General features: G+C 40.2%; 2 protein-coding genes across 2 annotated transcripts; both read right to left on the minus strand.

The window, feature by feature from the left end:
- LOC133740578 (uncharacterized acetyltransferase At3g50280-like) lies at nt 1–2,092 on the minus strand. The gene has a single exon (XM_062168526.1). It carries the CDS (start codon nt 1,607–1,609, stop codon nt 239–241), a length of 1,371 nt encoding a protein of 456 aa, XP_062024510.1. The 5' UTR covers nt 1,610–2,092; the 3' UTR covers nt 1–238.
- A 10,967-nt stretch (nt 2,093–13,059) lies between these two features.
- Nucleotides 13,060–16,785, minus strand: LOC133736164 (polyadenylate-binding protein 2-like). The gene is made up of 9 exons (XM_062163603.1): nt 16,267–16,785; nt 15,744–15,862; nt 14,974–15,630; nt 14,808–14,885; nt 14,628–14,717; nt 14,407–14,544; nt 13,934–14,110; nt 13,650–13,844; nt 13,060–13,518 (listed from the first exon to the last, which is right to left on the minus strand). Exons 1-9 carry the CDS (start codon nt 16,517–16,519, stop codon nt 13,276–13,278), a joined length of 1,950 nt encoding a protein of 649 aa, XP_062019587.1. The 5' UTR covers nt 16,520–16,785; the 3' UTR covers nt 13,060–13,275.
- Between the last annotated feature and the right edge of the window lie 6,467 nt (nt 16,786–23,252).

The raw sequence follows: 23,252 nt of genomic DNA on the forward strand, positions 1-23,252 counted from the left end.
TCACCAAAGAGAGAATAATAATAAAATTTATCTAAACCTACTATACGATCAACAGTAAAACATGAATGACCATAATTGAAAAGGAAAAAATCTCCCATCAATTTGACCAACAACTATGGTTATAAATACAAGAGAAGATTAGGTAGAGCATCATCTTATCTTCTTATTGGAATTTAAAGTTAAAGAAAGAAAAAAAAATGGCAACATCATTCTTTTGGAGCTTGCTAAACCAGTTTGACTAATCATAACTTGGGACAGAGGCAGCTTCCATGAACTCTTCATCAGATTCAAGAGCCGTCATTGCAGCCGGAGGAAGACACACCTCCAAATCGATGCTTCCTGCTTCACGTCCCGGATACGACGTCACTTTGCCAGTAAACTTGTGGGCATACCCACTTCGGAGCGCCACAGCTTTTCCCATCCCAAATTCATTTCCATACATGTCGAATCTCGGACCACTCCCCATCATTATACTGTACGGGTCAAAAGTCCGATCCAATTGGTATACAACCGGAGACTTTAACCATGCCTCAATCGATCCACGAATCCATTTGTCGTTGTGGTTCACCACAGTCTCGTGCAGCTTCCACGCGGCCCATCCAAGCCCGTGTTCAAGCAACTCCCCTGCTTTCACAGGTTGTGATTTCACAGGGTGAATTGAATTCCCAAAGTAATTAGGAGACAATGGTGGGACGATTCTTGCTCTGTTATTCGCAGCCAATCTGCAGCTGGTTTCTTGATTTGGTGGAAATCCACGCGCTCGAGTAATTGATCGCCAGAGAAGAGCAGACAAGGCCTGGAAGGAGGAGATTTTGCTGGTCTCACACTCTGAATTGGCTTTTGATTTGAGTTTGGCTATGGATTCTAATGAGAAGTGAAACATTCTCTCCCTGAGTTCCGGAGATTCAAATCTGTCAACGAACTCATCTGAACTTGTGTAAGGGAGGCTAATAATCGGACCATGACCGTCTGGAAACCACCGCTCCATAACCGGTGGGCGTGAGATCTTTGAAAGAGGGATGTTGTTCTCTTGGGCTCGGAATATTTCAGACCAAGTGTTGAAGAAATGCCAGTAAGATGTTCCGTCACAGAGGCAATGGTTGATGGAAAGCCCGATGAAGACGCCGTCGACCAATTCCGTGACTTGGACCGTCAGCAGCGACGTGGTGTGACCGTCGTGGTTGACCGCCCTGTCGTGATCAAACAGAGACTGAACCACCAAGGGCACATCAGTTGGAGAAAGAATGTCCGAGATGGACATGTCAAGAGAAGCATGGATGAATTTGGCTCCTGGGCTATTGCTGCAATCCACATAGACCAAGTAGAGATGAGGGTCTTGTTCCTTCTTGGTCACAAGGCGACCCGCGAGCGGGTAGAAGTGAACGAGTGCGAGGGAAAGAGAGTGCTTCAGTTTTGCCAAAAGGGTATCGAGAAAATTGGGGTTGTTGGCTTCTGGAGGTTTACGGAAGAGGAGACCTTTCTGGATATAGTGGACGGAGAGCATGGCGAGGTCAGAGGCTGCCAAGTAAAAGGGCTTCTTTGATTCTTGCGAAGCATTTTGAGGTTGGATAAAGGATTCTGAGATGTGTTTGACATCTGGGGACTCCATGATATTGGGACTGAATTTCACTATGTATATTTGCCTTGGCAACTCTGGTTTATATATGTAGTTGCAGGCGTGGTGAAGACTCCAGCTTCTGCTTTTTTTGATTGTTTAGTGTCGATAAAATGTCCCGAGGGTTGGTAAGGAACAAATGACCCAGTCTTTCACTCTTTTGAGTTTTTACGGCTATATCACCATTTTGTAACTGAGGAAAGTCGTAGTTTTGGTTACTAAGGAAAGTTCGAGGAAACAGAGAGCGAAAAGAAGTGGAGGAAGGATTTTGGGTAGTCCAAAACAGATTTATTTGGTGGAGATCAGCTACTTGATGGATGAAGGTGTATCTACTTGTTCACAATGTGAACACTCCTAGAAAAGTCGTATTTTTTTTTTGGTACATAGAAAAGTAGTATTTTTCTGTCTCTCTTCGTTTCTTATAGTGTACTTTACTCTCATGCAAAGTTCTTCGTGTTAGTATAAGGGGTAAGAAAGAAAGAGTTGTTTTAGGGAATCATGAATTGAGAGAAAATCGTTGTGTATTCTCATTGATAATAGGGGTCTCTTTATATAGAGGATTACAATACATAGAGTCTGAATCATACAAGGAATATTAATCTCTAGATTCTTCTAATTAAACCCTATTACCACTAGGTCAAGTAACCTAGAGTTTGGGCTAAACACAAATTAGGGTTTTACTTGAACACTCCCCCTTGTGTTGCCCAAATGCGGTGCTTCTCTCGTTGCCTCGCTAAAAACCTTGCCGAGTAACAAAAACCCAATGGGACAAAAATAACCTCGGTCGAAGGGGAAAAAAAGCACAACACACCCTTCACGCTTCGAGACGAACATGTAGACATCTCCCCCTGATGTCCGCGCCTCCCCCTAATGACTACGATCATGGGAGTTCAGATAATTTCCGCAAGCTAATTCTTGCCACATGTTTCTCGAACGTGGATTTAGGCAATGACTTAGTAAACAAGTCTGCCACATTGTCCTCAGATCGAACCTGGTTCACTTTGATCTAGAGAAGTTTCTGTTGTTGCTGATTGTAGAAGAATTTGGGCGATATATGCTTGGTGTTGTCGCCTTTGATGTAGCCTTGCTTCATTTGTTCAATGCAAGCAACATTATCCTCATAAATGCTTGTTGGCTCATCTGTGGTAGACTTCAGACCACAATTGCTTCGAACATGCGTAACTATGGATCGAAGCCATATACATTCACGAACTGCTTCGTGAAGAGCAATAATCTCTGAATGATTCGAAGAGGTAGCGACTAAGGTCCGCTTTGTAGACCTCCAAGATATCGCAGTTTTCCCATGGTGAATACATAACCAGTTTGGGAGCGACCTTTGTGTGGGTCAGAGAGGTACCCAGCATCAGCAAAACCTTCCAAAACACTTATATCGTTTTGGGATGGGGAGAGGGAACGCAGTCCACCATTTGTGGCATCCCTGACACTAGATGGGTCCGAATCCATCTTCTCTCTGTAGGGATAGAACAAGCCCATATCAATCGTACCACTTAGGTATCAAAAGATATCTTTAACACCAGTCCAATGGCGTCGTGTTGGCGCAGAGCTATATCTAGCTAGCAAGTTCACAGCGAATGAGATATTCGGGCTTGTGCATTGTGCTAAATACAATAATGCGCCTATTGCACTTAGGTAGGGCACTTTTGCCTCTAGCACTTCTTCATCGTCATCTTTTGGATGAAATGAATCCTTCTTTGGATCAAGACTACGGACGACCATTGGGGTGCTTGAAGGCTTAATCTTGTCAGTGTTGCAACGCCTAAGCATCTTTTGGGTATAAGCTGATTGATGAATCAGGATACCAAACCAAGGCAAAACCGTGTTTTCCCAAGATCTTTCATCTCAAATTCGGATTTCAAGTGTTCAGCGGTTTCCCTTAACTCTTTAAGGGTGCTAATTATGTTCATGTCATCGACATAAACCGCTACTATTGCAAATCCGGAACTTGTCCTTTTTATGAACACACATGAGCATAGTTCATTGTTGACATATCCCTTTCCAATCAAGTAGTCACTTAGACGGTTATACCACATCCGTCCGGATTGTTTCAATCCATATAATGAGCGTTTCAATCTAATCTCAAACGCGCTCCGTGGTTTAGAGCTACTTGATTTAGGTAACTGAATTCCGTCTAGAATCTTCATGTATATCTCTGTATCTAGATCCCCATATAGATACGCAGTAACCACATCCATAAGCTGCATGTTCAGTTTTTCGGAAACTACCAAACTGACAAGGTAGCGGAACGTTATGACGTACATTACGGGAGAATAGGTCTCCTCGTAGTCGATTCCAGGGCGTTGTGAGAAGCCTTGCGCCACAAGGCGAGCTTTGTACCTTACAATCTCGTTTCGCTCATTACGCTTTCTAACGAATACCCATTTGTGACCAACTGGTTTGGTGTTGGGCGGTATTGGTACAACTTTGCCAAATACCTTTCTTTTCGCCAGAGAATCAAGTTCTGCCTGGATCGCATCTTTCCATTTTGGCCAGTCAACTCTACGTTGGCATTCATCAACGAAGTATGGTTTCGATGTCATCGGTCTCAATAATCTCACGCGCCACTGAATACGCGAATACATCATCAATGATGATGGAGTTTCTTTCCCACGTCCCATGTACACTAGTGTAATTAACAGAGATCTCTACGTTCTCAGGGATAGGTTCTGACATTGAGGCGTCCCCCAATGATGTCTCTTAGACATAACCATAATCCGGAACATTCTCATGGGACGGATTTTGAGTATCGATGATCAAAGGATATGTTTGTGCCTCATTCGCTCTCTTTCTAGGGCGAGTATCCTTCGAACCAATCGGTCTACCGTGCTTCCTTGTGGGACCTGCGGCCATAGATGCCACATCATTGCCATGCTGGTCAATGGCGCCATCTCCTGGTGTCACAGGAGTGGCGTGATGTCCAGTATTCGGGACATCGATCATTGCAGGCACGTTTGCAGCAGGTATGTGTGATCTCGTCACTTTGGCAACATCAGAAAACGCATCAGGCAGAGTGTCTGCTACGTTCTGGAGTTCGATTATTCTTCGCACTTCAAGTTCGGACTGTGTGGTACGGGGATCGAGATGAGACATAGTGGGGACAGACCACGACAATTCCTGTCGTTCCTGTTGAACATCTGTGTTCTTATCTCCCCCTAACGATGGGAAGACTGTCTCATCAAAGTGACAATCCACAAATCTAGCGGTAAAGAGATCGCCTGTCAAGGGTTCAAGATAGCGGACGATGGTTGGAGATTCATATCCAACATAAATGCCCATTCGTCGTTGTGGACCCATCTTAGTACGCTGTGGTGGCGTAATAGGCACATAAATGGCACACCCAAAAATGCGTAAGTGCGAGGTATCAGGCTCGTACCCAGTCACTAGCTGTAACGCAGAGTAAGATTGGGTTGCAGTGGGTCGTAGACGAATTAGCGTCACTGCATGCAATATTGCATATCCCCAAGCAGAAACAGGGAGACTGGTGTGCATAACCAATGTCTGTGCTATCATTTGTAGTCGTTTGATAGTGGCTTCTGCGAGACCATTTTGGGTATGAACATGGGGAACTGGATGCTCTACATCAATCCCCAATGACATGCAATAGTCATTGACCGTTTTCGATGTAAACTCCCCAGCATTATCAAGTCGAATTGACTTAATGGGATGGTCAGGGTAGTGAGCCCGTAGACGGATAATCTGGGCAAGGAGTTTAGCATAAGCAGCATTTCGAGTGGACAACAGCGCGACATGTGACCAGCGTGTCGACGCATCAACCAATACCATAAAGTATTTAAAAGGTCCGCATGATGGTTGAATTGGTCCACAGATATCCCCTTGGATTCTCTGTAAGAACGGAATGAGTATTTTAGGATCATTTGCGTAGGACGGTCTCGGTCCTAATTTCCCGAAGGAACAGGCTTTGCAAAATGAGCGAGGGGCCTTAGAAGCAACCAATGAGGATTTTGGTTGGGCCTGAGCGTCTGTAGCGCTATTAGAAGCAAAGTGTGTGACTACATCTCCCATCATGGAGTTGGAGCCATGAGAATTGGTAATTATGGCGTCATGGCCATTGGGAGGAACAACCATGGCGTCATGCTCATGGTTGGCACCATTGGTGGAGTCATCACATGGGACTTGGGCGGCTCTATGGCGCCCCAAGACGGCTGCAGCGCCAGATGCTGCAATTGTTGCGGTCTTGCTAAGTCCAAGAATCAATTTGCGATTCTTGCATCTTCTCACTCTGAAGAATGGATGTCCGTGTGAAGTATTTAGTATACGGAGCATCATATCACGACCAGGATGTCCTAGTCGGTCATGCCAAAGCCAGTATGTGTCAGAATCCAAGAGATCTTCTCTTATCATATTGTTGGATTCAATTGGTCGAATTGTAGTGACATAAAGTCCACTAGATTGAAACATAAGCTTCTCTGAGATCGATGCGCTTTCGTCTGCAATCATTAGAGGTAATGCAAAGGAACTCTTTTCCGTTTTCATTATGCGTTTCCGCATGGAATCTGTTGGCTCTTATATCTTTGAAGCTCAATAAAGTTCTATTTGCCTTAGGAGCGTAGAGAGCTTCAGTGACTTTAATCAAGGTGCCATTTGGCAATAGGAATTGGGTCATTCCATGTCCTTGAACTAAACCTGATGGCCCAGCCATCGTAGTCACAGAGGAATATGTAGGCAACATCTCTAAGAATAATTGTCTATGGCGTATAATGGTGTGCGTAGTCGCACTATCCGCAAGACATTGAACTTCATCCATTCCTAAAAGAAAAGCTCGTAATTAAAAAGGAGTCATAAAGAAAAGAACTCAACTTTTATTAATAAGCCAAACGGAATTACATCATTGTTTCTTTGACCAAAGAAAATCTAATCCAATAAACTAGCTAATGCAAAACTAGGGGTCATCATGGGCCGGGCTAGGGCCGTCCCAAACCCTAAATTTTAGGGCTTAGGGTCGGGCCGGGCCGGGCTTAGTCAAAGTCAACAAAATTTAGGGCCGGGTAGGGTCGGGCCGGGGCTTAAATATGCTAACCCTTACCCGCCCGAAAAGCCCGATTCGCTAGGGCCGAAAAGGCCGGGTAGGGCCGGCCTTCGGAATAAGGCCAAATAGATCCGGCCATGATACAGGTAGAGGAGTTCGCCATGATCTTCTAAGTTGAGTTTTGAAAATTTTGTTGCAGAAGAAAACTTCCACGAGAAACCCTAGCAAAGAGAGATGCGGCTAGGTCCGAAAAAAATTTGGATATGCATTTTACTATACCAACTTAATTTCTTGGTATACAAAATTAAAATATATTGGTTTACATTACTAGGTAAAAATTTAAGATTCTTGGGCAACTTAATAAAAATTTAGAACCTAAATAGGCCAAGCGGTAAAATTTCAAACTTGCTGCCTCTATTGACCCGTAAAACACCCACGTAGTCATAATCTCGGATTTTGAACTTCCACAAAGTAAAATTCATCAGAAGGATGAAGAGATACAATAGCCAAACAATTCCAGCTAGAATATTAAAATGGAGAACATGAAGCAAGCAGAATTCAAATAAATAAAGTACTGAAGTCATTAACCAAACCGCATAGCCAAATGTAGCAGTAACAAAAATCCTACAGGACCTAACACGACTAAATTAAGGAAATCAAGTCTAGGCTTTCCCAGTTTAATAAAGCTACGATCACTTATGCTTCTCCTTCTGCCAGTTTCAAAGGATCTCTCTTAATTTCTAGGAAACTGCTCTGATGCCAATTGAAAGTATAGAATGGAGGTGTATTTTTGAACTAATAGGAGGAGTAACAGTGCCAACAATGTCAAGAAGGGGGTTTGGGGCTTAAACAGTTGGTGCTTCTGAATAAATCTCTTCTTTTAAAACGGTGTTGGGAAATTTTTTCTTCTTCTTCTGAGGGCTGCGTTACACTTCAGGCTCGTTTTGTACGTGGCAGATTGTTAAGAAGCTCATATGCGGCTTCTTCCATATGGCCTGGGGTGCGTAAGTTTTGGCCTTTAGTTTTGGAGAATGCAAGATGGCTTATCGGTTCAGGTTCCCAGGTTTCTTTTTGGAGAGATAATTTCATTGGGAGGCCTATTATTGATCTATTTGGTTCTCGTGTGGCAATGAATGATCTTAATGGCTTGGTGTCTGATTTCATTGTTAATGGCTCATGGACTTTTCCTGATCTTCTTCAACTACACTTCCCAGATTTATGTGAGTTGATAAGTAAAATTCCTATTGCTATGGCTCCGTTGGCAGAGGATAAGGTTATGTGGTCTGCTTCTTCATCTGGGGAGCTCACTACCAACCTTGCCTTTCTTTTTTTAAGACAGTCTTTGCCTTCGATAGAATGGGGAAAGCATATATGGTCCAAGCATATTACACCAAGAATGTCTCTCTTATCTTGGAAGGTGTTACGTGATCGTGTTTTAAGTGATGACTTTTTACAAAGGAGAGGAGTAGCTATGGCATCAAGGTGTGGCCTTTGTTGTAATAATTCAGAATCTATTGACCATTTGTTTTTTACATTGCTCATTTGCCTCTTCTATCTGGAACTGCATGGTTTCAAGGTTTGAATTGGGTATGGTTCCTAACTCCTTAATTGAGATTTTTCATTTGGGACTTGGTGGTCGTAGCCCTCAATTGAAGGATTTATGGCTTGCTTGTTACACTTCAGTTCTATGGTTTATCTGGCAAGCTAGAAACAAGGCAAGATTTGATGGAGTAGTAGCACATGCTACGGTGATTTCTAGACTTATTTCAGGACATATACAAGCTTCTAGTCGTCTTGCTAAGGGATCTATGCATAATCTTGTGCAAGACCTTCGAGTTGTGAAAAGTTTTGGTGCTCAATGTAATCCACGGCGTGCCCCTACAATAATTGAGGTAAATTGGCATACTCCCCCTTTTGGTTGGGTTAAGATTAATTCAGATGGCGCTTGGAAAAGGTCCTCCAACCTGGGGGGTTATAGGGCTGTTTTTCGTGGCTATATATAGGGGGAATTTTCTTGGTGCTTTTTCTTCAAATCTTGACATCTCTAGCTCGGTTGCAGCTGAGGTCATGGCAGTTATTAAGGCCATTGAGTTAGCATGGGTCCGTGATTGGAAGCATATATGGCTAGAAGTGGATTCTTCCATTATTCTTAATTTTCTTCGCTCTCCTCATTTGGTGCCATGGCAACTTAGAGTAGAATGGATGAATTGCTGGCACCGCATTTCTCAAATGCATTTCCGGTCCTCACATATCTTTCGTGAAGGTAACAGAGTTGCTGACATCTTGGCAAATCATGGTACTACTTTAACAAGCTTAGTTTGGTGGGACGTGACTCCTCCATTCATTGTTTCGACTTGCAATAGTGATTGTTTAGGTCTTCCACAATTTCGTTTTCGTTAGCTAGTTGTTCTTTAATGTTTGGTGTGTTCTACTATGGAGGTTTTGGTTTCGTCCCCCTCTTTTTGTATCTATTTTTTCTTTATTAACATGGGGGTGGTAAGGAGGTTTCTTTGCCTCTCTTATCCCTCTTTTTGAGCCCAAAAAAAAAAAAAACAATGTCAAAGTTCTGACGTAGGATTGCAAAGTTGTTTCAATCCTATCTCAATCCAGTGATATCAAATTCTTTGATGAAGTTAAGCTTCTTAGTTTATCATCCCAATCAAAAATATAAATCAACCAACCACAACACAAGAGCCGTTGATGCTGTAAAACTCTTAGACAAGGGAAACAACTTGGGGCACTATCCGGTAACTACTCTCCACAATCGTCAATTATCTCAAAGGCACAAAGGCATGTATGCAACACAAATGAATGCATAGACTCACCAATAAACTAACACTAATAGAGAGTCACTTAGGAGTGTGATGCAATTGCTAAAATTAATATATAAAAAAAACTAAATATACTCTCCAAAATATATAACTAAAGAGCCAAAATAGAGAGTCTGCTAAAGATGATCTTAATTTCTACTTGGGTTGCACCAACCTAGCTATAGGCTATAGCTACATCACATGCATTTACCTTGTGAATATCGCAGTCTATGAATGGAAAGAAATATATTAAACGATAACCCTAATTGAAAAAGAACCGAGCACTAAATAATCTCCAATGAATTTGATTAACAACTATGGTTACAAATACTATTTCTTTTTTCAAATATTTAATTGAAGATTAGGTAGAGTATCATCTTATTGGAGTTTAAAGTTAAAGACCAAAAAAAAAATGGCAACATCTTGAATTAAAAAAATAGGAAAATTTCACAAACAGTACACCAAGTAAAGACCACTAATAATTCTTATACATAAAGTTCCAAACCAAGCATTTCGGTACACGAAATCTGAAATTCGACCCACTATCAGTATACGACGTCAATGATGCCGTTAATTTGACACCAAAATATCTATTATGCCCTCAGTTCTTTTTTTTTTTAATAATTTTTTTTTTCTGTTCTTTTTTTTTTCCTTCGTTTTTATCTCTTTCTTCTTTGCCTCTCTTCGTTTTTTTTCTGTACTGTTTGCGAATTATTAGTGGGCAGAGAGCATGACGAGTTCATAGGGGGTCAAGTAAAAGGGTTGCTTCGATTCTTGGGAAGCAGTGTGTGGCTGGATGAAGCACTCTGAGATGTGTTTGATACTGGGGGAAGCCATGGATTTCGCTATGTTGTTGGCTTAGCTGATGTGTTTATATATCTTGCTGCAGGCATGGTGGAAGCACTAGCTCCTTATTTTATGACTACTTAGTATTTGATAAAATGCCTCGCTACGGAGTCATGTAGATCTGGAAAGGGATGGGAAAGAAGCTATGCTACATAGTTTGTTCTCATCCTTCAGAGACTACGAGTAGAATAGGACCATCCATCGACAAAAGGATCACCCTAAGATGATCATCTCATGCCTATTAAGGACAAATCAAATCAGATGGTTCTATTTCAGACTTCTGACCTGCTTTCATTTCTGGGTAATGGTTCATTCAGGCCTGAACACCAAGGGAAGTTCAGAGAAAACAAAGGCATAACGAAAATGGGAAGTCCAACTTTGAAGTTTGAACAGATTTGGTACCTCCAGATATAATTAACACTAGACGGGCTCCACACATTATGTGTGAGAAAATTGATATCTATACTATTATTAAGATAATAGACTTTGTTAGTCAAAATTGAAATTTTTTTACATATTTAACTCTAAAAGATGAAAAAACTTTGAGAATAAATTAAATTACAAGGATAAATAGGACAATCATAAAATCAATTTTTATTAAGAAAATTAAAAAGAAATGATTTCACAACCCCACTTTTCTCTCATACTATTTTCTCTCTGCAATAACTACCACTGAATTTATTTTTTCTGCAATAACTACCCACTTTTCCATTTTATTTTTTTTAAAAACGAAATTTTTTTAGTATACATGCGGTGCATGTGATTGCAGACTAGTTTTTTTAAAAGGGTGGTTCTATTCAAACCTCTCAATTTGCTATTTAGACCTCCTCAAATTTTTGTAAAGATTTATTTCCTACTTTACCCCTTCTACAATTTTTTTAAAAAAAATAAATGATTCTTTTATTTGTGTAACTATGCATGACAATCATAAATCAGTGTTCAAGCAAATAAAATAAACTGGGGATGAACAATCAGCCATAGTGCAATACGTTTCAATCAATGCCTCAACCAAGACTGTGACAGTGCCAAAGAAGAAGAGCAAGAAACTAGTAATGCTGTAACTAAGACCTATACTGGTCTGTGAAAGAGTTTAACTGTCATATTATGGTCGAAAAGTACTTCCCCTCTCCACATTTATTGAACTGGAACCTAGAGGTTTTGTAGACGCGCAGGATACATTAATGTGTTGAAATGCTTCAAATTTGGAGTAAAATATCATGCCATATAGAAACACTCAAGTATATACATAGCCCTCTTCATCCACTGCCACTGTATTAACAAAGAAACTAAATAATTAAACGAGGAACACACAATAACACAATCACAGAGGAGCAAACAGAGCAATAGGGCAAGCATCATATATGATTTGTTCCACAAGCGACTTTCACAATGGTTTTCCCAGCTAGGGTTGAGCTTCATAAGCAAACCTCACTGAGCTGTCCTTAGTGTTATGCTGCAAGAAAATCCAGCATTTATCTCAAACTTAACATCAAAAGCATATCATCTGTTAAATTAATACCACTAACGGAGAAGGGCTATACACTTAATAACTTTGCCGCCACTTAACTTAATAAAACAAATAGCAGGGAATATCCATGAAAGGCAGCATTGTCCAAAGATAAAACGGAGTAACCATAATCATTGATTGCTTGTTCTTGATTCTGAGATTGAATTGGGACTCAACAGCGCAATTATGTAGCTGGGTTGAGGTTCAAATTGATGGCTTGCCAAATCCATATTTATATAGATTGACAAGAACTATACCCGGAGAAAAGCATGATGAATTGGGTGTTGTTGAGCTTTGTGTTTTCTGGGTCTGAGTCATTTTGATTTTGATACTTCTTTTCTCATTTTGCTGCCCAGAAGGGAGGTTTAATTGGGTGCTCGGGTACATTGCCAGAGATCGATTCTGATCTTATTTCAAGTCTCATCGCTGGGAAAGATCAAATAGCCGAGTAAATTGAACTGGAAAGGAAGATCATCTATAGGGATGGGAACACGAGTACGACTGTGCTGCAACAATCAGATCTTTCTTTTCTTCTCATTTTGTGGGTGGGTAAAATATGAATTAAAATTTTACAAAAATGATAGGAGGTCTAACTAGAACTATCCTTTTAAAAAAAAAAAGTGGGTTTTTTTATAGGAGTTGGTAGTTTTTTGTGGAAGTTTGTAGTTTTTTTTTTCACATGTATCTGCTTTCCACTTTCACCATTTTTTTTTTAATTTTTTCTATTTTCTGTTTATTTTATAAATTAACTATTTTACCTCTATCTATTTTTTGAGTGTTAAAATTTTATAATAATTCAGGATCATTATTGTACATTTTTTCTATTTTAGCTAACAAAATCTCTTATCTAAATAATAGTATAGATATATATTCACCTCCGTATGTAATTGATTACAATTTGTTAGTCAGATCATTTCCTTCTCTTTTGCTAAATAGCAAGATAGCAAAATCAAACCTTTCTTCATTTTTTTTTTTAATTGGTCTTAACTCTGGAGTCTGAACCTTTAGACAAGATTTGAAAAGAAGAAATCCAAATCAAAACAATTTATGTTGGAAGAAACGTTTCGAAATATATATACTTAACATTGATGAGGCAAAATTTTAAGATTCTTGAGTGACTTAATGGAGAGCTAAAAATAGGGCAAAGCAGTAAAATTTCAGACTTACTGCCTCTTACACCCACAAAGTAATTCATCACAATTCAGAAGGATGAAGAAATCACATGGCCAAACAATTCAAGCTTGAATATTAAAATAGGGAACAGGAAGCAAGCAGATTTCAAATAAATAAAGGACTGAAGTCATTAACCAAAACGCATAGCCAATGTAGCAATACCAAAAAATCCTACAGGTCCAAACACGACTAAAAGCAAAGTAATAAGTCTAGGCTTCCCAGTTTGACGAAGCTAACAAGCAACCAAAATCAAATGATAAATTCTACAGCAGTCTGATAATAGGAAGAAAAACCAGGGTTCTGATCAAAGTTGACAAACTTAAGGAACAAGCTTGTCAGTCAGAGATATTGATGCTAACTGATCAGCATTGTTGTTAACCTGATGTTGGGTAACATTCCTCAGGACCTCTATTGCCTCTGCAACCTTTGCCTTCAGAGCCTCAGGTGACTCGAGCAAATGCAAAACCTCAGTCTGGTCCATCTCCAGAAGCATGCCTGTAACCTTGGCTGCTGAGTCGGGCTCCAAAGCATCAACTTGGGGATATAAAGCTTCACCAAGCATCTGCTCACAGAAATACAGAACTTGTGTCATAAAGCTGAAATCCTATTGGATTCTTTCAAGGTGTCAAGTGAAATTTTTTTTTTTACTGGATTCCATTCAGTGTCATCACAGTTGAGTCGAGAAAGGCTTACCGTCCTCTGTTCTTCTGGTGTAGCATTTGCAAGGGATGAAGCCAAAGCAGGAACAGGCATAGCACGTCCCCCTGCAGGATCACGCATAGGCATGCCACCCATGTCATATGGAACTGAGAGCATACCACCAGAAAATGGAGCTTCCGGCATATTGCGACCAGGTGGAAAGCGATACATACGTCCCCTTGGAATCATCTGAAACATACAAGAACACAAAATATTACTAACAGGGACTAATACAAAACCCATATTTTAAAAGTAACTGAGATCAGCATTGAACTCACGTGCTGTGGCATCAGTGGCACTTGCTGCTGGTTTTGTTGCACAGGACCTGCCCCACGTCGACCTCCTGGGCGTTGGCCTTGCTGACCCTGTTGGACCATTGGAACAAAGAAGTTTGGCATAGGAGCACCTCCAGGCCTCAATCCTGGCACAAGTTGCTGTTGGTAACCAAATCCAGCCTACATTTATAAACATAGAGTTTAACACAACTAAAGGACAAATTGTATCATCTCATAGCAATGTACCAAATAAACTTGTATCAGTTCTAGAATTCCAAATTACCATATCCTAAATAACATCAATACAATTCACGGCATGTTACAACGCTTAAGGATACAATTAATGATTGTTAAAACTTTTTGCAAGGCAAGAATTACTGTAGATATTTTCATCATAATAATTAACTGTGTCATATAAATAGCCTCCATTAGAATAAATTGAAAAATCAGGTATACCAAATGCAAACACAACTTACTTGCTGTGGAATTATGGTTGGAGGCCCTTGCCCATACATAAATTGTTGCCCTAGACCTGGAGCACCAGGAGGGTACATTGGTAAACGAGGAGCCACTGAAGGAGCCATAGCAACAGGCCTCATTTGTGAAAACTGAGCCTGTTAACAATAAAATATAACCATGAGCATAAAAATCAAACCGCACAATCCCAACAAACTTTTGAGAACACTACAAGTCATACCTGCAACCTTGCCCTTCTCTCTTCCTTCCGTTGTGCAAGTGCAACATAAAGAGGCTTGCTAACAACCATTTTGCCATTCATCTCCGTAAGCTAAAAAGTCATCAAATTTCTCAAATTTCAAAAAAAAATCACATACCCACTAATTTATCATTATAAACCTGCTTAAAGTGTAACACTTACAGCTCGAGAAGCTTCTTCAGAAGTCGAGAAGGCAACAAAACCAGAACCACGACTAACTCCTTCAGGGTCACGCATAACCTGCAAAACAAAATTAAAAGGTCTCTTCAAATGAAGAAGGTGCTGATGTGGGACTGTCAACTAACCAAAAATGACACACTTAACATACCTTGCAAGATGTGACCGTACCATACTCGGAGAATATTTCCTTAAGTTTCTCATCATCAATGCTATCATCCAAGTTCTTGATATACAAATTCACACCTTGAAATTTATCACTAGCTTCCTTCATGCTGTGCTCAAATTTCTCCTTCAGTTCAACTTCTCTTTCAGTCTTCTTCTGGGCTTTGCCAACATACCATTCCTTATCATCAAATTGCTTTCCATTCAGAAGCTCAACGGCTTTAGCAGCATCATCTGGGTTATCAAAGTTGACAAAACCAAAACCCCTTGATTTGCCATCACCATCCCTCATCACTACAGCACTGGTAATGGGTCCATGTTCACCAAAAATTTTCTTCAAGTCATCATCTGTAGTAGATTCTGATATATTTTTCACGTAGACATTGCTAAATTTTGTCTTCTGCAAAGCACCATCCCTCTCCTGCCTACGGAGAAAGGGACCTACGTACACTTGTTTATCATTTAACAGCATGCCATTTAACTTCTCTATGGCACTCTCAGCAGCTTCTTCCTTGTCAAATTGAACAAAACCATAGCCCTTGGACTGCCCAGAAGCATCCGTAGCTATCTTGCAAGAAAGTATGTTGCCAAAAGACGAGAATGTATCATGCAATGCCTTGTGGTCAATTCCCTTGTCCAGATTCTGCACTCAAGTGAAAGAGCAAGTAAGATTACAGCCACAATCTTGTACAAATATACACAGATTCATGGGAGGGAAGATGAAGCCTAGAATATAGGCCTAAAAAATATAAATACCTTGATAAAAATATTCCCAGTACCACTCTTTCTAATAGTAGGGTCCCGAAGAGAATAGCAAATTCTGATAGATTTGCCATTCAGTGGAGTGAAGTTCAGTACTTCTAGTGCCCTCGCAGCTGTAAACAAAAATAACAAATGATTCAATACAACCTATTGGAGGCAGAAGCCACATTCGCTGTGAAGTATGCACAAACACATTATCGTGATTCATATTTGTCAAAACCCAAACAGAGCTCTACACAATGCTATAACCAACTTCATATGCATAACCCCCGGATTCTATGAACAGGCCCGAAACATTTTCATGTTTAATGCTCAAATTAATAGTTCAGCCTTGCAATTTCTCTAATAAAAAATTCACCGATGCTTTCTTTTCACTAAGCATATAATTTTCATTTAGTTCCATTTCAAATTCCCAAATTAAACTACTGCAACATGAAAATTTAACAATCTATACAAACATAAACGAATCAACTAAAAACACCAAACACTAAATCGAAAAAGGAGATGAAAGACTAACCATCCTGAGGGTTGCTATAATTAACATAGCCATAACCAAGAGATCTGCGAGTGGACAAGTCCCTGCAAACCCTAACGGAGACGACCTGGCCGACCTGATTGAACAGATCGTAGAGCTGCGAGTCGGTCACATTCTGCTCCAGATCCCCGACGTAAAGCGACGTGGACACCATCTGTTGCTGACCACCGGCGTTGACAGCGACGCCGTTCGGACCGGTCACCGGAGCCTGATGCTGAACTTGAATCTGAGCCATCACAACCAAAATCACAAACCCTCCCCTCCCTTTTTTTTTTTCGTTCTGAGATTTTCTGTTTATCGGAATTGATAGAAACGCAAACCCTAACTATCAAAAATTTTGAGATTTTTTTTTTTTTTTGGGGTTTTTGTTTTGGAGGATAGAATCGTTCGGATTCCGAACAGGTTCGACGGAAATAAAAAACGAACAGAAACTCAACTTTTTTTGGGTTTTTGGATGAAAGGAGGGCAGAGTAAAACTGCACCGCACCGGCTCAAGTGTAACAGCGCGCCTTATATAACCGCGTCGGTGAGTAAACCCTAGCCTCCATCTTAAAATCAACGTGGACCGTCCGATCAGATTGAGTCAACTGCGAGCGGAATGACGTGTTGGTTCAGCCACGTGACTCAGCGCGGCGCACGAGATTATGTAATAAAACTAAGAACGATGGGCCTTGGAGCCCAACTATTTGTTGGACCCAATTGATGTGGGTTGGGCCCGGAAACTTTGGAAGAATAGTAATGGGCTACTTTGTTGATCTGATCTTCTTTCTGATTGTATGGATCACAATTGTAGTTGAGCCTAATAAGGTCCCCTCTATTACGGCACAAAATATGATCTGTATACCTTGTTAAACACGAGTCAATGTGTAGATCCAATCACTTAACTTCTTTTACATTTGTGTGTCACGTTGCTAAGTTGGGACTTTCCATTATTCTATACTATATGTGCATAGTAATTTGTTGTCGTCATGGTGTTGTTTGTCTTTCATAGATTACACGTTGATTGATTAAATTAACATTGTAAATTTACAATTTTGTGTACATGTAACGTTTATCAATACTATTATTAAGATAAGAGAGTTTATCAGACAAAACAGAAAATTTTTACCAAAATATCCCTAAAATATTAAAAAAAACATTTGAACTGAAATATTTGAGAAAAACAAAATGGCCAATTCACAAATAAAAGGAAGAAGAAAAAATCAAAAATAAAAAACTATTCAAGGAAAACTGAATTGAGAGAAAATTGAGTCGTACTTTCATTGATAATTGGGGCCTCTTTATATAGATGATTACAAGACATAGAATCAGAGTTGTACAAGAAAAGATAATCGGATATCTATGAATATATCCGAGAATATCACTAATTCAAAACTCTATTACAACTAGGTCAAGTAACCTAGTGTTTGAGCCAGACACATATTATGGATTTACTTGAACACTCCCCCTTGTGTCGCCCAAATGTGGTGCTCCTCTCATTGCCTCATTAAAAACCTTACCGAGTAACAAAAAACTCAGTGGGACAAAAATAACCTCGGTCGAAGGGAAAAAAGAGCACAACACATCATTCAAGTTTCGAGACCATACATGTAGACATCTCCTCCTGATGTCTACATCTCCCCCTAATGACAACGGTCATGGAAGTTCGGATAAATTCCGCAAACGATGCTACCAACATGTTTATTGAAAGTGGAATTTAGGCAATGACTTAATGAGCAAGTTTGCTGTCCTCAGATCGAACCTAGTTCACTTTGATCTTGAGAAAAGTCTATTGTTGCTGATTATGCTTGGTGTTGTCGCTTTTGATGTAGCTTTGCTTCATTTGTTCAACACAAGCAGTATTATCCTAAATGTTTGTAGGCTCATCTGTGGTAGACTTCAAACCACAATTGTTCGAACATGCATAATTATAGATCCAATCTATATACATTCACGAACCACACCGTGAAGAGCAATAATCTCTGCATTGTTCGAAGATATAGCGACAATGGTCTGTTTTGTAGACCTCCAAGATATCACAGTCTTTACCCATGGTGAACACTTAACCAGTTTGGGAAGACTTTTGTGTGGGTCAGAGAGATACCCAACATCAGCAAAACCTTCCAAAAAACATGTTGTTTTGGGATGGGGATAGAGGACGCAGGCCAATGTTGGCGGCGTTCTTGGTGTGTGATGGGTCCGAATCCATCGTCTCTCTGTAGGGATAGAACAAGCCCATATCAATCGTACATCTCAAATACCGAAAGATATATTTTACACCAATCCAATGGCGTCGTGTTGGCGCAAAGCAATATCTAGCTGACAAGTTCACTGCAAATGAGATGTCCGGTCTTGCGCATTGAGCTAAGTATAATAATGCGCCTATTGTACTTAAGCATGACACTTTTGCCTTTGGCACATCTTCGTCATCATCCTTTAGACGAAGATGATCTTTTTTAGGATCAAGACTACAGACGATCATAGTGGTGCTTGAAGTCTTCACCTTGTCAAAATGCTTAAGCATCTATCAACACGATGCTCAAGTTCCAAACCAAGACATAATCGTGTTCTCCCAAAATCCTTCATCTCAAACTTGGATTTCAAGTGTTCAGCGGTTTCTCTTAACTCTTTAAGAGCTTCCAATGAAGATTATGTCCAACATGAACCGCGATAGAATCCAAAACTTGTTATGGAAACGGGCAGGCATATCCCTTCTCAATCAAGTAGTCACTTTAGTGAGCGTTTCAACCTTATTGTAAACGCGCTCCGTGGTTTAGAGCCACTTGACTTGGGTAAATGAAGTTCACCATGAACCTTCATTTACATTCCGTATCTAGATCCTCATAGAGATACATAATGACCACATTTGTAAGCTGCATGTTCAGTTATTCGGAAACTACCAAACTGACAAGATAGTGGAGTGCAATGACATCCATTACGAGAGAATATGTCTCATCGTAGTCAATTCCAAGGCGTTTTGTGAGAAGCCTTTGATAGGAGCATAAAAGCGATAAATATAATGTGTAATACTTTACACTTTTCATAGCTATTTCTTTTAAAAAGTCAGTTTTAACTTTGTTTTCTTTTTAGGTAGTTCGTGAAGTGATTCAAGAGAAATAAGAGCTTAAAGGGAGCAACGAAGCCATGAACCATGTAGTATTGATGCAAAGGACTAAGTTTGATCAACCTTTTAGCCAGAAATTACAAGGGACGTCTATGGAAATCATTGTGCAAAACAATTGTTGCAAAGCAGAAAACTGCAGTTTCAAAATCAGCTTTATGGGAACGGTTTTAAGGAGCAATTATTGCAGTCTTCCAGATGAAAATTTGCAGAAAGGGCCAGCGAAACTTAAAGACATGATGTTATACTTCAACAAGAGCCAAAGAACTGGTCAGAAGTGTCAACGAGGCAGTAGGAGACCAAGCTCAAAGTAGGCTTCCCGATAAGGCAGAAACTGTCAGCTTTTCACGAAGTTTTTTTGGAAATCTTTTCTGGCGACTTTCTTGGAGTTTTTCCAGAAGGCTACTGATCAATCTAGAAGATATGATGTCATAGAACACGTGGGAGTCAAGAACCATCCAGAAACTTGTCAAGACGAAGTCGTTCCTTGTCCAAGAAGGAAGCTTCAGAGACAGAAATTGAATCCTAGTCAAAACAAGGCATTTTGACCGAGACTCTTCTTTGGACGGATTTCTAGGGCATTTTTGGAAGGTTATTGATGCTGCAAATATCAAGGAGAGTCCTAGAATGATTCCCCAAGATTTTGGGAAGATTACTAAAGGCTTGAAAATCATTTAATTGTGCACCAATTAGAGGAATCCTCAAGCAACTAGGGGAGGCTTTCAAAGCAGAATTGGAAAAGGAAACTTGGGCTGTGTATTCCATACATATAGAGGCTCCGAACACGTTGAAAAACACCATCCTCCAGCGCCATCTTCTGCTCCCAAACCCTAGTACACAAAGTCTTAAAATTCTCAAGTCTTCAAGAAGAAAAACCGTGCAATCCATCTTCCACCCTCCATCAAGCTTCTGCCGTGACCCATCTTGAAGGAGTGCTTGCGTCCAAGGCTGCCTAAAAGTGAATTCGTGGCTCTCATATTCTCCCTTTACAGTTTTTATCCTCTTGTAATCTAGTACTCATGTTTTTATTTATTGAATTTAAGACGATGTGTGGCTAGTTACTTTTTGTTAGGGGCGAGGTTTGAAGCCCCAATTATGTAGAACATATGTTTGTTTAAATTTAGTTTCTTGATCTTTGGTGTGAATTGGTTGTTTAATTCTGATTGATTGAAAACTTTTGCATGTGTTTGTTTTATGGTGGCCAACATAGGATTTATGCATGTAATTGGAGCTACGATTTAGAAAATAATTCACTTGATCGTCTTGTTTTCTAATCCACAAGTATGCAAGGCTTTGGACAAAAGCTGATGTTTTAAACAACTAGAAGAGCATGCTAGGTAGGCGTTCCACACTAGAGTGCAACTCTATAATCAATCGTTTCCATGAGATCTTAATGCTTCAAATGTGTTGACACTATATGGGTTGTTGATAGGATGCGTTCTATACCTTGATTGCATGTTTGATAGGCTTAGCTATTCTGCGTTCACGTAGACTGAGTAATTAGGGAAACATTAATAAGGGACATGATATGCTCCGACTTGTTTCTTGGTTGATTTCTGTTCACGCCTTAGTAATTGAAACTAGGTTAACTTAACATTGTTCGAAAATAGTTGGTGGTGGATTTCCGAGTCTCTAACGTTTTCTCCATCTGATTTTTCTCAAACTTAAAATCGAAATTGCTTTCTTTGTTTTCCTTTTATTTTAGTAAAACCTAAAAACCCCCCCAAAACATTTATTTTTCTTTTCTTTTTCTATTTCGTTGCCTCTTCTCTCCTTCTCCCTTTTCTGCGTTTGTTTTCTTTTTACTTAGCTACTTTCTTTGTGTGATTGATTTGTGTGCTAGTGTAGCTTAAATTAGTTTTTTTTTATTCTGTGTGATAAAATAGGTTACCCTCAATCTCTGGTATCGAACGATCATTGCTTACTCTATATTGCTAACGACTACATCTTGCAGGGTTAAGTTATACGCTTAATTTTAGCGTATCAGCCTTGCGCCATAAGACTAGATTACCATCTCTTTTTCTCAACACGCTTTTCTAACGAAGACTCATTAGTTAATAGGTTTTATGTTAGGAGGTGTTGGCATCACTGGCTCAAAAACCTTCCTCTTCGTTAGAGAATCCAACTTAACTTGGATCGCATCTTTCCATTTAGGCTAAATTTCTCTACGTTGGTATTCATTCATCAACGGAGCGTGATTCGATATCATCGGACTCAACAAACTTATGCGCAACTACATCATCAATTATGATGGAGTTTCTTTCTCACGTCTCATGTACACTAGTATAATTTTCAAAGAGCTCTATATTCTCAGGAATATGTTATGACGTTAAGGAGTCCCCCAACGATAACCATAATCCGGAAGATACTCATGAGACGGATTTTGAGTGTCGATGATCCAAGGATTGAGTTATGCCAAAGTATCCTTCGAATGCACGGGCCTCCCATGCATCTTTGCTAGGGCCATGGCCTGTAAGCCAGAGTGCCACTATCTATGGCATTGGCGCCATGCCTACCTCCATGTAGGGTGGCGCTACGTCCTCTCGTAGGGACGTCCATCCTTGCAGACATGTTTGCAGCAGATATGTGTGATCTCATCACTTTAGTGGGGATCGAGATGAGACATAGTGGGGACAGACCACGACAATTCCTGTCGTTCCTGTTGAACATCCGTGTTCTTATCTCCCCCTAACGACGGGAAGACTGTCTCATCAAAATGACAATCCGCAAGACATGCGGTAAAGAGATCGCCTAGTAAGGGCATTAAATGGCGGACGATTGTTGGAGTCTCAAATCCAACTTAGTTGCCCATTCGTTTGTAAGGACCCATCATAGTGCGTTGTGGTGGCGTAATTGACACATAAATGACACACTCAAATATGCGTAAGTACGATACTGGTACCTAGTCACTAGCTGTAACGCAGAGGTAGATCAAGTGGCGGTAGGTCGTAGACAAATTAGCATAGCTGCATGCGATATTGCATCACCCCAAGCGGATATAAGGAGATTGGTGCACATTACCAATGTTTCGACTATCATCGTAGTCGTTTCCAAGAGACCATTTGGGTGTGTACATGGGAATATGATGTCCAACATCAGTCCTATTGCAATAACCATCAAAAGTCTTCGATGTAAACTCACTAGCATTGTAAAAATCAATTGGCTAAATAGGATGATCCGGGAGTGAGCCCGTTGTCATATAATATGTGCTAGGAGTGTAGTATAAGCAGCATTTACAGGTGGACAATGGCACAACACGTGACCACCGTGTTGGAGTGTCAACCAACATAATGAGATATTTAAACGTCCACAAGTTGGTTGAATCAGTCCACAGAATCCCTATAGATTCTATGTAAGAACAGAATGAGAATTTTCATATCCTTTGCATAGGACGGTCTCAGTCCTAATTCTCCTAAGGAACAGGCTTTGTAAAATGAGCGAAAGGCTTTAGAAGTAACCAATGAGGATTTTGGTTGGGCCTGAGCATCTGAAACGTTATTTGAAGCAAAGTTAGTGATTGCAGCATCACCTAGGACGCCATCACCATGATGGACGCCATCCTTGGCATCATGGATAGGGACTGTACCAGCCCTAGGCTGGTGGTGGACGGCGGCGGTGCCAAAAGGCAGCGGCGGCGGTCACACTTAGTCTAGGAATGAACTTTTGATTAACACTTCATTTCGCTGGAGAGAATGTATGTCCGTGTGAAATCTTTAGTAGACGGATCATTGATCACGATGACCTATCATGTTGTGACAAAGCCAATATGTGTCTAAATCCAAGAGATCTTCTCTCTTGATTTTATTGGATTTAATAGCTCGAATAGTGGTGACATAAAATCCACTAGAAAGACACATAAAATTCTCTA

This window comes from Rosa rugosa, chromosome 3 (assembly GCF_958449725.1).
Source record: "Rosa rugosa chromosome 3, drRosRugo1.1, whole genome shotgun sequence".
Lineage (NCBI taxonomy): Eukaryota > Viridiplantae > Streptophyta > Magnoliopsida > Rosales > Rosaceae > Rosa > Rosa rugosa.

What these genes read in the sequence shown, in the direction of transcription:
- LOC133740578 (XM_062168526.1), bottom strand. Translation starts at nt 1,609, where the DNA reads ATGGAGTCCCCAGATGTCAAACACATCTCAGAATCCTTTATCCAACCT.
- LOC133736164 (XM_062163603.1), bottom strand. Translation starts at nt 16,519, where the DNA reads ATGGCTCAGATTCAAGTTCAGCATCAGGCTCCGGTGACCGGTCCGAAC. An exon ending in CTGGGAATATTTTTATCAAG is followed by an intron (nt 15,631 to 15,743) that starts GTATTTATATTT and finishes ACTTGAGTGCAG; the next exon opens with AATCTGGACAAGGGAATTGA. An exon ending in AGAGAAGGGCAAGGTTGCAG is followed by an intron (nt 14,545 to 14,627) that starts GTATGACTTGTA and finishes TATTGTTAACAG; the next exon opens with GCTCAGTTTTCACAAATGAG.